General features: G+C 43.0%; 1 protein-coding gene across 1 annotated transcript; it reads left to right on the forward strand.

Moving 5' to 3' along the window:
* The first annotated feature begins 2131 nt into the window (after nucleotides 1-2131).
* On the forward strand, nucleotides 2132-8446 carry RPL6 (ribosomal protein L6). Its single transcript, XM_081251975.1, has 7 exons — nucleotides 2132-2151; nucleotides 3101-3325; nucleotides 3416-3514; nucleotides 5278-5421; nucleotides 5985-6033; nucleotides 7059-7243; nucleotides 8253-8446. The coding sequence occupies exons 2-7, from the start codon at nucleotides 3101-3103 to the stop codon at nucleotides 8403-8405; spliced, it is 855 nt and encodes a 284-aa protein (XP_081108101.1). The 5' UTR covers nucleotides 2132-2151; the 3' UTR covers nucleotides 8406-8446.
* Nucleotides 8447-14918: the final 6472 nt, after the last annotated feature.

Here is a 14918-nt window from a genome sequence, read left to right on the forward strand (position 1 = left end):
GTAGCCCCCTCCCTCAGCCTATAAAAACTCTTGTCCTTGATTGTCAGGGGTGGGTAGGGGCGAGGTCGGCCCTTTGGATAGGAGTTCCCCCCTCCCCCTCCCCCTCCCCCCGCCCCGTTGTCGGCATCCAAAATAAAGCAAGCTTTCCTTTTCACTAACCTTTCCTCTTTAATGGCTTCTGAGTGGGGAGCAGCTGGACCCACTTCTGGTTACAGGTATAACATGCAGCCTATTAAGATCACACTCATCCTTAATCTGTATGGGAGGCAGACATGTTTAGAAGTCACATGTTTCAGCAAACGTGGCAACTCTGCCTTTACTGTAGTCTGAAGGATCCCACTGAAATCTCTGAGGCTTTCAGAAGCATCTGATCACTGTGTTTGTATCCTCAGTCAACCAGAACCAGAAAAAGGCTACATGATTCCAGGGGACACACCCAGGATGCGATGGTTTGGATACATCAAGGTGAAAAGCTCTAGCCACCAGCAACAAGCAAATGGAAGAGAATGGAAAATTCAAGCCAAAAGATGTCACATTGTGTACATGTTACCTTAAGGGCTTTGATGCAGTTAAAAAACAAACAAACAAACACTATAAGATATACTGTGCCGTTTGTTTTGCAAAAGACAATAACTATTCTTATTTTTAATTCTAATATGAGCAAAGAACTCTCTTATTTACATTCATTAGTCAGCTCTTTAATCTTTACAGACTATTAATTAAGAGTGCACTCTATGGGGGGCTTCCCTGGTGGCGCAGTGGTTGAGAGTCCGCCTGCCGATACAGGGGACACGGGTTCGTGCCCCGGTCCGGGAAGATCCCACATGCCGCGGAGCGGCTGGGCCCGTGAGCCGTGGCCGCTGAGCCTGCGCGTCCGGAGCCTGTGCTCCGCAACGGGAGAGGCCACAACAGTGAGAGGCCCACGTACCGTAAAAAAAAAAAAAAAAAAAAAAAAAAAGAGTGCACTCTATGGATCAGATCCATGCTATGGGCAAGTTACTGCACCTCTTTGAGTCCCAGTTTCCTCATAATAGTATCCTCTATAGAATTTTTGGGAGGATTAAATAAAATAAAGCAAGGCTCATAGAACAGTTCTAGGCACATAGCATATAGCATTGGTCTTATTTATCCCAGGTGTATAACTTTTAGCAGAATACTTGGCACATAGTAGGATCCCATAGGGTCCTGCTCCATTACATCATCCACAACCGTGATGTAGATGGTGATGCTGGTGGTGGTGACAACAAGAACTAACATTTATTTAGCCGTTACCATGCATCAAATACCATTCTTAGTGATTTTATGTACATTAACTTATTTAATCTTCCCCAAAACCCTGTGAGGTATATATGGTTATCTCCATTTTAGAAATGAAGAAACAGAGTACAAAGTGGCCAGAAATGCTTGTAGAGGGAATGAACAACCATGTTCTTTGATGCCTCCATGCCTCATGCATTTATTGTTCCAATTGCCACTTTCATCTGCCAAATTTGTACCTATTCTTCCAAATCCAACACAAAAACAAACTCTGGTGCAAAACTTTCCTAAATCTCCTAGAAGAAATAACTTACAATTATTAATTTACCTGTTTGCTTCTCCCTTGAATGTGTGTTCTTCAGAACAGGAATTTTTTTTTTTTTTGCGGTACGCGGGCCTCTCACTGTTGTGGCCTCTCCCGTTGCGGAGCACAGGCTCCGGACGCGCAGGCTCAGCGGCCATGGCTCACGGGCCTATCCGCTCCGCGGCGTGGGATCTTCCCGGACCGGGGCACGAACCCGTGTCTCCTGCATCGGCAGGCGGACTCTCAACCACTGCGCCACCAGGGAAGCCCAGGAATATATTTTATTCATTTTAAATTCTAGCTTTTTTCCTGTTTTATAGCACAGATAAGCAAATATAAAAAGTTTCAACTTTATGCCGGTTCCCAAAAGTACTTTGAGAATTCTATTGGTCTATAAAATGAAGCATTTTCAGAAAAAAGTTCTCCGCTTTCGCCTCCTATTGAGAAAATTCGCTCTGTATACAGTACGAACGAGGAAAAACCACATTTCCCATGATGCCCCTGACCCGGAAGGAAGTGAGACTCGACACCTCCCGTGATTGCTTATAGACCGGAAGCGGAGGCCTTAGTTCTTTTCCCCATCTTGCAAGGTAAGAATGGTGTGGCCTCTCTGCAAGACTCGATTTCAGGATCCCAATCTTTCGCCATCCTAACCAGGAGGGTATCAAGTCGACAACTGCAGGGGTCGGACACGCTCAGGGCCATTTGAGAGGCCTCCCAGACGCTTCATTTCTCTCGCTTGGGTTTACGGTGGGGCACGAAGAGGGTGCTGTGGGGCACGAACAGTGTAAGGTGGAATGCTGCAGAGGCTCCGGGGCTCCGGTTGCTCGCCACCCTCCCGGGCTGGGGAAACAGGGCCCCTCCAGGGATCCGTAGTGGGCCAGTGGGGCAGCAGGGACAAGGGCGGCGGCGCGCGCTCTGAATTCCGGACCTGGGTTCCAAAAGACGACGCCGAACTTGTCTCCGCCACGTTGTGGATTGAGACTGAGGACAAATGCAACTTTTCCCGGCTCCCCACGTCCGCGGCCGGAAGTCGCCTGCTGGGCTTCGCTTTTTTCAGTTTGGCCTGAGTTTGGGCCATTTGTGTGTGTGTGTCTTCGCCTCCTAAACGGAATTTCTTGAGTGAGACAGTCTGATAAGAGCAAAAGTCCTGAAAGCAAACGGTTTCAAGTTACAGCCTCGCTGCTTCCTGGCTGTGGAGATTGTTAAAGCTAAGTCTAGGATTTCTAATTCGTAAAATAGAAATAATGGAATAGGGACTTTTGACCTCTAAATATATGTAGCAAACAAATAATAGTTGTGAGGTATATTCACATCGTCAAGAAGGTTATACTGTATTGGGGAGACAGCCCAAAAGTTAACCATTTATGGATGTTGTTGCAGATGTGTGGCGATTTGGAGGAAGGCCTGTATCTTATAGTGGGAGGGTTGTAAAAAGGATGGAGGAGGAGGATGAGGACTTGCAGTCTGGGAGGCCTGTCGATGTATAGCTATGAGATAATTGGTGAAATGCCTTTTTAAAAATATATGTATTGGTAGATGGCGGGTGAAAAGGCTGAGAAGCCAGATACTAAGGAGAAAAAACCTGAAGCCAAGAAGGCTGATGCTGGTGGCAAGGTTAAAAAGGTGAAGCAGGTTAAGAAGGGGAAGCCCCACTGCAGCCGAAACCCTGTCCTGGTCAGAGGCATTGGCAGATATTCCCGATCGGCTATGTATTCCAGAAAGGCCTTGTACAAGAGGAAGTATTCAGCAGCTAAATCCAAGGTAAGGGATGAGGGGAAGCCCTGAGCATTATGTCTTAATATTAAAATGTTTGTCTGCCTCTGACTTTTTGACGCATTTGTGTCCTACTAGGTTGAAAAGAAAAAGAAGGTGAAGGTTCTTGCTACGGTCACAAAACCAGTTGGTGGTGACAAGAATGGTGGTACCCGGGTGGTTAAACTTCGCAAAATGGTAAGATGGCGGAGGTTGTAATTTGGGTGTTTAGTTGAAGCTTGAATCCTGTGAGGATTTTTTTTTTTTGGCTGCGTTCGGTGTTGGTTGCTGCGCTCAGGCTTTCTATAGTTGCGGTGAGCGGGCTTCTCATTGCGGTGGCTTCTCTAGGTGTGGAGCACGGGCTCTAGGCACACGGGCTTCAGTAGTTGTGGCTCGTGAGCTGTAGAGCGCAGGCTCAGTAGTTGTGCCGCCCGGGCTTAGTTGCTCCGTGGCATGTGGGATCTTCCCCGGCCAGGGCTCGAACCCGTGTCCCCTGCATTAGCAGGCGATTCTTAACGCCTGTGCCACCAGGGAAGCCCTCCTGTGAGGATTTTTGTGTGTGTGTGCTTAGGTTTTAGAAGTGTATGTTTACCAGAGGATTATTAATGGAGGATAGTTCTGGGTTTGCAACTTCGCCTTATTATTTACTGTTCTTAAGTAGAGTTACTTTTCTGTGCTTTTGTTTCTTGTAAAATGTGAATAAAGTTTTGACTCACGGGGTTGTTGTGAGACTTACCATGCGTGGAGCCTAGGATGCGGCCAGGCCTGTAGAACATTTGTCCACTAGAGTGGGTGTTTCTTGGCCTCTCTTTACCATGCACAAGACCCCGCGTTTTCTCTCTGAAAAATAAAGGTTTGCTCTGTGATTTCCATTATGGGACTATTCCAGATTTATTACACTCTTCACAGTTGAATATTACTGCGCCAGAGGGGAAATGGCGCTTTGATTTCTTCTTGTCACGGGTTTTGTGAGCTGATTTTTCTATTAGGTATTAATGTTTGTGGTAAAAGGAAGACCATCCACTAAAATGATACAGTTAGGTTATCTTGAGTTACTTGTCATAAGCGAAAGAGTCTTTGTGTGGGGTCTTTTCTTAAATTTTATTTATTTATTTTTGGCTGCATTGGGTCTTCGTTGCTGCGCGCGGGCTTTCTCTAGTGGCAGAGAGAGGGGGCTACTCTGTGGAGCACAGGCTCGAAGCGCAGGGGCTTCAGTAGTTGTGGCTCGCGGGCTCTAGAGCGCACACTCAATAGTTGGGGTGCTCGGGCTTAGTTGCTCCGCGGCATGTGGGATCTTCCCAGACCAGGGCTCGAACCCGTGTCCTCTGCATTGGCAGGCGGATTCTTAACCACTGTGCCACCAGGGAAGCCCTGTGTGGGGTCTTATTTTTACAATAAAGGAACTGGCAGTCTTGATCTAAACTAATGTCTATGGTTTTATACAATTTATTCTTTGTGGATAAGATGGAAGTGATGCATGTTAATGTGAAACATATGAACACACTTAATTTGAGCTGGAAAACAAGCCATGCCTTTTTTCATAACATACAAAATTGTGCCAGGCGTGTGTTTCTGGAGAAGTAGGGACCCCAGAGGGTCAGGGACCCCAGAAAAGCTTGAGAATCACTGCTACACAACAGTGTATAATGATAGCTTGCCATGTAATCTCTAAAGTTTGGTTTATTCCGAATTTACAAAGGTAACTTGCTTGATGCTTTCCCTCTTTGCTTGGATGCAGCTCCTTCAGTTAAATGGATTCCACCCTATGTTTTGCATGTAAAGCTATTGAAGCAGCGTTGATCTTTTCTACCTATAAAACGTTAGACGTGAAAATTCAGTAGTGTGAATAAAGTGTTTCAAGTAAACTACAGGATTGTAGTGAAGGTTTCACTGACCTCACAACCAGCTCTACTGACTTGATTAGTTTATTTAAATAAGTTGGACCTATGGGCTCTCTCCAGCCTAGGTATTATCCTACTGAAGATGTGCCTCGAAAGCTGTTGAGTCACGGCAAAAAACCCTTCAGTAAGCATGTGAGAAAACTGCGCGCGAGCATCACTCCTGGGACCGTTCTGATCATCCTCACTGGGCGCCACAGAGGCAAGGTGAGCAGAGCATGACACTTGAGGTACCTGAAGTACTTGATCCTAATAAGTTTGCGCTCTGGATAGGATTTGTTTACCTGTGTTAACTGCAGTTAGTAGCAAGAGGTTCTATGGGAGAGGTGAGAGTGATCCATAACAAAAGCAACAACCGAGTCACTATCATAACGTGTTTACTCAATAATAGACGATAACTTATTACCAGTTCCTGTCGTTGGTAATACTACTTGTTACAAGTGATTCAGATGTCCCTGTACCCGAAAATGTTGATGTATTTGAGTTAACTTCTTAGGATGGATTTGCAGGGATAGAATTACTGACTTAAAGGGTATTAGTTTTTTTTTAATGTTAAAAATAGTGGCTGCTCATTAAAAATCAAGCACACAAAAGGACTCGTATCCTAGAGTCACCCCTGTTATTAGTTTGGTAAGTTACTTCCAGAACTGCTGCACATATGCATATGTAGAAATTTCCTTTTTTACCAAATTTAGGAACCTGTGATTTGATTAATTCAGAAGTCAGTTTCTAATTTGTGGAACCATCTAGCATTTCTTTTTAATCTGCAGAGGGTCATTTTCCTGAAGCAGCTGAGCAGTGGCTTGCTACTTGTGACTGGTAAGAAAATCCTTGGATTTAATATACTCTGAAATTTGCAGGTATCCCCACCTTCAGTTTTACTGAGAAATAATTTATATGCATCACTCTTGCGAGTTTAAGGTGTACAATGTGATGGTTTGATTTACATATATTGTGAAATAATTACCGCAATAGGTTCAATATCCATCTTCGCATTTAGATAAAAGAAAAAACTTTTTTCCTTGTGATGAAAACTCTTAGGATTTACTCTTTTGACGGTTGTGTTTTTATTAAAAAAAAAATTTTTTTAATATTTATTTTGGGTGTGCCTGGTCTTAGTTGTGGCATGTGGGATCTTCATTGTGGCATGTGGGATCATTAGTTGTGGCATGCTTGTGGGATCTAGTTCCCCGACCAGGGTACGAACCCGGGCCTCCTGCATTGGGAGCACAGAGTCTTACCCACTGGACCACCAGGGAAGTCCTGAAGCGTGTGTTTTTAAATGCTTGAAGTATACATTTTGCTCCCACCTAAATAGAAGTTTCAGTGTTATGAGATTCTGTGCCCTATTTCATTGCTTTATGTACATGGGAGTTCTGAGGAAGCAGGTATTTAAAGTTTGCGTGGCAACATATCACCAGGTATAACTGCCACCTAAAATGCAGAATGGTTGGCTACTAACTCCTAGGAATGCATCCTTCATAAGACTTGTAATTGGCCTGCCACTTGGCACCAGGAGGGAGTTCCTGGATAGGGGGAAAGTGAACTGTTTACTCCAAAAAACAGTGCTCAGTTTAAATTTGGCCTCAAGGACCAGTGATTTTTGACCAACCTGTATAAGTGACTATGCTGTCTCCTAATCTGGGTAACTTTAAAATTTGAGGGTGGGGGGAACCTTGGACAAACTGAGATCTTGGAAAAAAAGCCTTGATGCCGACAGTAGAAAGCAGTTTGGAATTTCTTTGGATCCAGAGAAAAGTTAGAACTTCAACAGGTTTCTTCAGATCCCGTCAGTTCTTGAATCTTTGCATCCCCTTTCCCCTCACTGTATTTTCCCCTCTTAGGGCCTTTGTCCCTCAATCGAGTTCCTCTGCGGAGAACACACCAGAAATTTGTCATTGCCACTTCCACCAAAATTGATATCGGTGGTGTGAAAATCCCAGAACATCTCACCGATGCTTACTTCAAGAAGAAGAAACTGCGTAAGCCCAGGCACCAGGAAGGTGAGATCTTCGACACAGAGAGAGAGGTAAGCTGTTTCTGTCTTTGCCTCTCATAGCTCTGGCTCTCCTACTTGGGAGTGAAAATAAACAAGGTTAACAATTGTTGGAAGAAGAAAAGCTGTAAATAATGAGGACTATCTGGGAAATAATATTTTTCCAGATTCTGCTAAATTCAGTAGTTCTTAATGGCAGCTAGGAGCTCAACTCAGAATCTTGAGGTTTTAGTGAAACTCCATGAACTACTGTTCTGTTGGGAATTTATGATCATTTATCCTTTGGGTATTAAAGTAGACAAAAGGATAAGAGTTGCTATTATTAGTATTTTTAAAATTATTTTATTTTTGGCTGCATTGGGTCGTCGTTGCTGTGCATGGGCTTTTCTCTGGTTGTGCCGAGCGGGGGCTACTCTTTGTTGTGGTGCGTGGGATTCTCATTGTGGTGGCTTCTCTTGTTGCGGAGCATGGGCTCTGGAGCGCAGGCTCAGTAGTTGTGGTGCATGGCCTTAGTTGCTCCACGGCATGTGGGATCTTCCCTGACCAGGGCTCGAAGAAGCCCAAGAGTTGCTATTATTATATTAAAAATAGTTTGTAAAAAAAAATAAAAAAATAAAAAATAGGTTGTATTTCACAGCCCTCCAAGGAAGGAATTATCAAAATTGACTTCTAGGGACTTCCCTTGTGGCGCAGTGGTTAAGAATCCACCTGCCAATGCAAGGGACACGGATTCGAGCCGTGGTCCAGGAAGATCCCACATGCCACGGAGCAGCTAAGCCCGTGTTCTGCAACAAGAGAAGCCACCACAATGAGAAGCCCGCGCACCACAACGAAGAGTAGCCCCCGCTCGCCACAACTAGAGAAGGCCTGTGCCCAGCAACGAAGACCTAACACAACCAAAAATAAAAATAAATTAATAATTTTTAAAAATTGCCTTCTAAATATTCCTGGGATTGAGTACTTGTGACGTAGGATTTCTTAGTTAATGTGGAGTTTGGTACTTGTACCCATTTTTTTTTTAATGATTTTTCTTTTTCTTTAGAAATATGAGATTACAGAGCAGCGGAAGGTTGATCAGAAAGCTGTGGACTCACAAATTCTGCGAAGAATCAAAGCTGTTCCTCAGCTCCAGGGCTACCTCCGCTCTGTGTTCGCTCTTACAAACGGAATTTATCCTCACAAAGTAGTGTTCTAAACTTCTTACAAAGAACCTAATTAAATAATTGGGTCCATTTCCTTTGTGTCTTTTTTCTTTTTTTAATCTGCCTGAAGGTGTGGTATGACTCAGCCAACTTGATGGGATGTTAGCCTCTACTAAGAGGAGTGGGATTGGAGGGGAGTGCTGTCAGCTGCAGTGGAATCCCCTCTTTGGATCAACATCCTTAGCTTCCTAAGTGTCTTCTCAGCTTTTTCACCCGGCACCTACCAATACAAAGTAGTGGCATTTCCCCAGCCATCACTATGAACAGTACTAACTGTACATAGATAAGAAACAACTATGGGCTCTCAGGCCACAAACTTTCCTCCCTTCCCATGACTTAACAACCATTTCTGCCCAATTCAGCCCCTCTCCATAGACATTACTATTAGTTTCTTGTGTATCTAGTTTCTTAAAGCATACACAACAAATTAGTATAATTATTTACTTTTCCGCGTTTTTAACCAAAAACCCCATGTGCAGTACATGCTGTTATATAGATAACAAATGAATTCGATTATTCCATAGGAAGTGTCCATCTTTACTGCTGCATAGTGTAGTATTGCATTCTATGGATATTAGGGTTTCCATCCTTTGTAATTATACAGGTTTCCCCTGCTATCCAAAAGTAGAGTATGCTTCTGAAACCTTTTGTAAGCCAAAATGGCATAAAGTGAAGAAATTACCTTATGACACATCTTGCTAACAGGCATAAAATGGGATAAAACACAGATGCTCACAATTCAAAGTGATGGCTCTGGATGCTGAGATGCCAGAGTGTAGTTGCAGGGAAGGAGCTTGGTGGTGCCATTCCCACTGCCCAGACATGCCGCCGTCTCTAGTGGCTCTCTGCAAAACAAAACCGCTGTTTTCCCCCTTTGCCTTTTTTCATAAAAGTGAAAATCTTGGTTTTTTTTCCAGTTAACAGAAGACACAAATGAAGTTCTTTCTCGGTTACAGCAAACTTTCAGAAAGTGCTGGGTAACGGAGTGCGATGTAGTGAGTAATTTGCGGTGTGCGTACAGATGAGCAAGCATCAGGTAAGAAGTAGCTTTTTGCTGAGTCAGGATTTAGGCAGTTTTGGTAGGTGGTGCCAAACTGCCCTCCATGGAGGTTGTACCAATTTATGCTCATGTATGAGTGCCTGTTACCCTACAGGCTCCCTAAAATGATGTTTCATTAGACATGGGTTTTTGGCAATAGATAGGTGAAAAATCACTGATGGGCTTTTAAAGTTGGTTTTATTGATAATTTACATTTGGTAAAATTGATTTTTTGTGTGTGCAGTGCTATGGTGTCTATGCAGTTCGGGAAGCACCACCAAAGTTCCTTCCAAAAGTCAGTTTCCACTCCTAGTAACCACTGATAAAATTTTTGTTTTTCTAGTTTTGTCTTTTCCAGAACATCATGTAATATGTTTTGTGGCATTATATCTGTGACATTTGTTCACATTAATGGTTCAGTAGTTCTTTTGTCAGTCAGCATTCTATTGTATCAGTGTGTCACTGTTTATTCTAAAATAATACCCATTGAAAGATACTTGGCTTGTTTATAATTATTGGAGATTATGAATAAAGCCACTATTAACATTCACATACAGGGTTTTGTGTGGACATATGTTTTCATTTCTCTTGGGTTAGAATAATTAGAAGTAGGATTGGCTGGGTTGTGTAGTTTAACTTTGTAAGAAAGTTTCAAACCCATTTTGTATCTCACCAGCAATGTGTAACAGTTCCAATTATTCCACTTCCCTCTCAGCACTGGCTATTTTCAGGTGTTTTTTTTTAATTGAAGTATAATTGACAAATTAGTTTTAGGTGTACAGCATAATTTGTTATTTGTATATATTGCAAAATGATCACAATAAGTCTAGTTGACACCCATCACCATACGTAGGTATAAAATTTTTTTTCTTGTGATGAGAACTTTTAGAACTTTTAAGATCTATTCTTAATGACTTTTAAATATACAATAAAGTGTTATTAACAATAGTCATCGTGCTGTATATGACATTCCCATGATTGTCTTTGTTAATTCTAACGGTTCCAGTAAGTTTGTACTGACAGGTATATAGTGATAAGTTCTGATGCATTTTTTGAAACAAATTCCAACATCACTTCTGACTAAAGCCCTTTAAGTGGCTCCTTATCACTCTAAGGTTTGGCTCCAAAATTATGGCCACGAGTCCTCTGATTGGCCCATTTCTCCAGTCGACTCATTTTTACTCTGCCCCTCAACATACTAAGTTTCTTTTAGTTCCTCAAATTGGGCTGTTTTGCCTGCTTCAGAGCTTTGGCACACCCTGATGTTGAACTGCCCTTCCCACCATGTAACTGGCCCCTACTAAATAGTAATGATAATATATATATTTTATTTTGCGGTACGCGGGCCTGTCACTGCTGTGGCCTCTCCCGTTGCGGAGCACAGGCTCCAGGCGCGCAGGCCCGGCGGCCATGGCTCACGGGCCCAGCCGCTCCACGGCATGTGGGATCTTCCCAGACCAGGACACGAAGCTGTGTCCCCTGCATCGGCAGGCGGACTCTCAACCGCTGTGCCACCAGGGAAGCCCCGTAATGATAATTTGACTGGTCAAGTAGGTTATCCAGGAGCAAGGAAACATTGCTCAGGCCAATGCAAGCATCTGGTCCGCTTGACAGATGTATTTGTTATGATAAAGAAAAGGTATTGTGATTTATCAGTGTCTGTGAGCTTAGGGCTAGAGCTACCTTCAGGGTGTTGAAAAATAAGGTTTCTGTTTTTCCTGCAGATCACACCAGTTCTTAGGTATATGCAAGCATGTTTATTGCAGCACCAAAGGTTCCATCTGTAGGGGATCAGTAGTTTACATCCATACGTTGGAGTATGATGTAGTGTTACAAAGAGTGAAGTAGCTGCATAAGAACTGTTGTGAAGGGACTTCTCTGGGGTCCAGCTGTTAAGACGCCGAGCTTCCACTGCAAGGGGCACAGGTTCGATCCCTGGTCAGGAAACTAAGATCCCACAAGCTGTGTGGCGCAGCCCCCCACACACACACAAAAAAAGAAAACGACAAGATTGATACCCACAAAATATAAATTGTTAAAAATTCCGATTGGTAAGAAAAAGACTAAAATCTTGATAGACAAAAAGGCAATTCATGAAAGAAGACATATATTACTAGTATTTACGAAAAAAGATCTAGTCTCCCTAGTAAAGAAATGTACATTTAAAATGAGATACTGTTTTTACCTATTAAGATTAGCAAAATATATTTTAACACTACATGTTGAAGATTTGTTGAAATGAACATTCATGCACTGCTTGTGGAATACAGATGGGCAGAATATTCAAGACAGCAACTTCATAATATGTAACAAGACTCCACTTCTAGGAACCTTGAATAAATAATCACAAATATACAAAAAAAAGTCATGTAAAAAAAGTACATAGTATCTCATTTTGATAAAAAAAATTATATATATGTGGTAGATTGTAAAAATGGCCACAAGAAATCTTTCTGTACATTAAGCAGTGGTTCTCAATTTTTTTTGGTCTCAGGAGCCCTTTACAGTCTTAAATTATTAAAGATATGAAAGAGTTTTTTATTTATGTGGGTTATGTCTATTGATACTTACCATATCAAGACCAAATAATTATTAAAAGATTTGTTTTTAAATGACAACAAACCATTCCATGTTAATGCAATATTTTTATGAAAAACATTTTCCAAAACAAAAATGAGAAGAATGGCATTGTTTACACTTTTGCAAATTGCTTAATGTCTGGCTTAATAGAAGACAGCTGGCTTCTCATATGTGCTTCTACGTTCAGTCTGTTGCATTATCACATATTATGTCCTGCAGCCTTTGGAAACTCTACACTCATGAGAGAATGCAAGTGAAAAGACAGTGTCTTAGTAGCAGCATGATAAATGGATTTCACTTCATGGGTTCATTTTAAGAATCTCAGGGATGCTAAGGATTCCCAGATCATACTTAGAACCACTGCACTAGTCCCTTAGCAAGGTTCCAGAGGTGGAATCCGTATCTCTACTTTTGAGATGTCCTCCTTTCCAGTCCACCTGCTTCCTACAGCTCTGGTGCATCTTGTGCAATGCTTAGGGCAGGACTGCTTGTCGCGGACAAGGCTGGGAACCTCGTGCCTGAGATCCTACCTCCTTAGCATTCAAATACCTCTTGTTTAGTTTTCCTGTTGCTGCTGTAACAAATTACCACAAAGTCTATGGCTTAAAGCATCACAGATATATTCTCTTACAGTTCTGGAGGTCAGAAGTCCAAAATCAGTTTCAGTGGGCTAATGTCAAGCTGTTGGTAGTGAGTGGCCACCCATACCCCTTGACTTGCGATCCCTTCCTCCTAGGTACACCAGTGCAAATACTTCTGTCTTCACATCACCTTCCTCTGATCCTAGATCTCTCTTATAAAGACCATTGTGATTACATCCTAATTGGATAATTCAGGGTATCTTACTGTGAAGATCAGTTTCTCCACTCAAATACTTCTGACACCAAAATGTATGGGTTTTCCACACCAAGCAGTTCTCCAGTTCTCTGCAGATAGCAACTGAATGTCCTACAATTCAATTCCGATGCTGCCTACCCGGAGTTAGCATGGACCCCACAAGTTAAGGGCTCAGTCCCACAAGACTGCCTCTCACATCAGATGCCAGTCACAAGTACTGGGTCCCCAGGTTACCCACACTTCTGTCTGACTTGGCTACAAATGGAGGGTTCCCACGACTCCCTCCTCAGGTTTGATAATTGGCTATAATGGCTCACAGGACTCAGAGAAACACTTATATTCATTCACCAGTTTGCTATAAAGGATACAACTCAGGAACAGCCAAATGGAAGAGAGAAATAGGGCAAGGTAAGGGTGATGTCTGGAGCACCATACCCTCTCTGGGTGCACCACCCTGCCAGCACCTCTTGATGTGTTCACCAACCAAGAAGCTCATCAAATCTTGTTCAAGTATTTATGGAGCTTAATCACCAGCACTACCACCCCTTACCCACTTTTCCTTAAGTCTGGGTAGGGCTGAAATTTCCAAGCTTCTAATCCCTTGGTCTTTCTGGTGGCCAGCTAGGGGTCCCAACCCTAAGTCACCTCACTAACATAAACTCAGGTGTGATCAAAAAGAGCTCCTGGGGCTTCCCTGTGGTGCAGTGGTTAAGAATCCGCCTGCCAGTGTAGGGGACACGGGTTCGAGCCCTGGTCTGGGAAGATCCCACATGCCGCGGAGCAACTAAGCCCGTGCGTCACAACTACTGAGTCTGCGCTCTAGAGCCCGAGAGCCACAACTACTGAGCCCACGTGCCACAACTGCTGAAGCCCACGTGCCTAGACCCATGCTCCCCGAGAAGCCACTGCAATGAGAAGCCCAAGCAGCACAACGAAGAGAAGCCCCCACTCACCGCAACTAGAGAAAGCCCGCTTGCGGCAACAGACCCAATGCAGCCAAAAATGAATAAATAAATAAATTTTAAAGAAGAGCTCCTTATGAATAACAAAAGACGCTCCCATCAGGAAAATTTCATGGGCTTTAGGAGCTCTGTGTCAGGAAGCCAGGACAAAGACCAAATATATTTTTATCAGGTCTTAATCACACCTGCTAAGTACCTTTTGCCATATAAAGTATTGATAATATCCACAGATTTGAGGGATTAGGACAGGGACATACTTTGGGACTATTATTTAGCCTACACCACCTGCCAAACTCTGGTTACAAGGGTTTGGGGAGGGTTCCTGCTCCATTGCAAGGCCTGATTCTCACCTTTAGAAGCTCTAAGTGGTTGGTTGGTTTGCTTTTTGGCCACACCTTGAGGCTTGTGGGATCTTAGTTCCCAGACGAGGGATCCAACCCACGCCCCCGGCATTGAACCACCAGGGAAGTCCCCTAGAAGCCAGGGAAGTCCCCTAGAAGCTCTAAGTGTTGAACAGACCCCAGTGCTACCCTCCATGTATATAATTCAAAATAAAAACAGTGTCAAAGTGGAAAATACATGTAAGGAAAGGCAACCATGTTCTGAATTTCCCATAGATTGTACAAGTATAAAATGGGAATTTCTTTGGGAAAAGAGGGTGTGGAATAATTCATTCAAAAAATATTCATTGAGTGCAGGTCAATTGAAAATGGTGTAGAGGTTAAAGTTATAGCTTTGGGGATCCAATGGACTTGGATTTGAATCCTAATTTTGCTGCTTATTCACTTACCTTTCAGATAATCAATATGCTAATAATGGCAAATGATGTGGTCGTATTTGCTAAGCAAAGTATATACTTTTTTTTTAGAATTGTTTTATTGTGGTAAATTATATATAACAAAATGTACCATTTTAAACATTTTAAGTATATAGTTCAGTGGCATTAAGAATTTAATATAAGGACTTCCCCGGTGGTGCAGTGGTTAAGACTCTGAACTCCCACTGCAGGGGCTGCAGGTTCGATCCCTGGTCGGGGTACTAGGATCCCACATGCTGCATGGTGCCCACGGCGTGGCCAATAAACAAAT

This window comes from Mesoplodon bidens (genome assembly GCF_964165515.1).
Source record: "Mesoplodon bidens genome assembly, chromosome: 13".
Classification (NCBI taxonomy): domain Eukaryota; kingdom Metazoa; phylum Chordata; class Mammalia; order Artiodactyla; family Ziphiidae; genus Mesoplodon; species Mesoplodon bidens.

Coding starts and splice junctions, on each gene's coding strand:
- RPL6 (XM_081251975.1), top strand. CDS start 3,101: ATGGCGGGTGAAAAGGCTGAGAAGCCAGATACTAAGGAGAAAAAACCT. Junction 3,515..5,277: donor TGGTTAAACTTCGCAAAATG/GTAAGATGGCGG, acceptor GGCTCTCTCCAG/CCTAGGTATTATCCTACTGA. Junction 5,422..5,984: donor CTGGGCGCCACAGAGGCAAG/GTGAGCAGAGCA, acceptor TTTAATCTGCAG/AGGGTCATTTTCCTGAAGCA.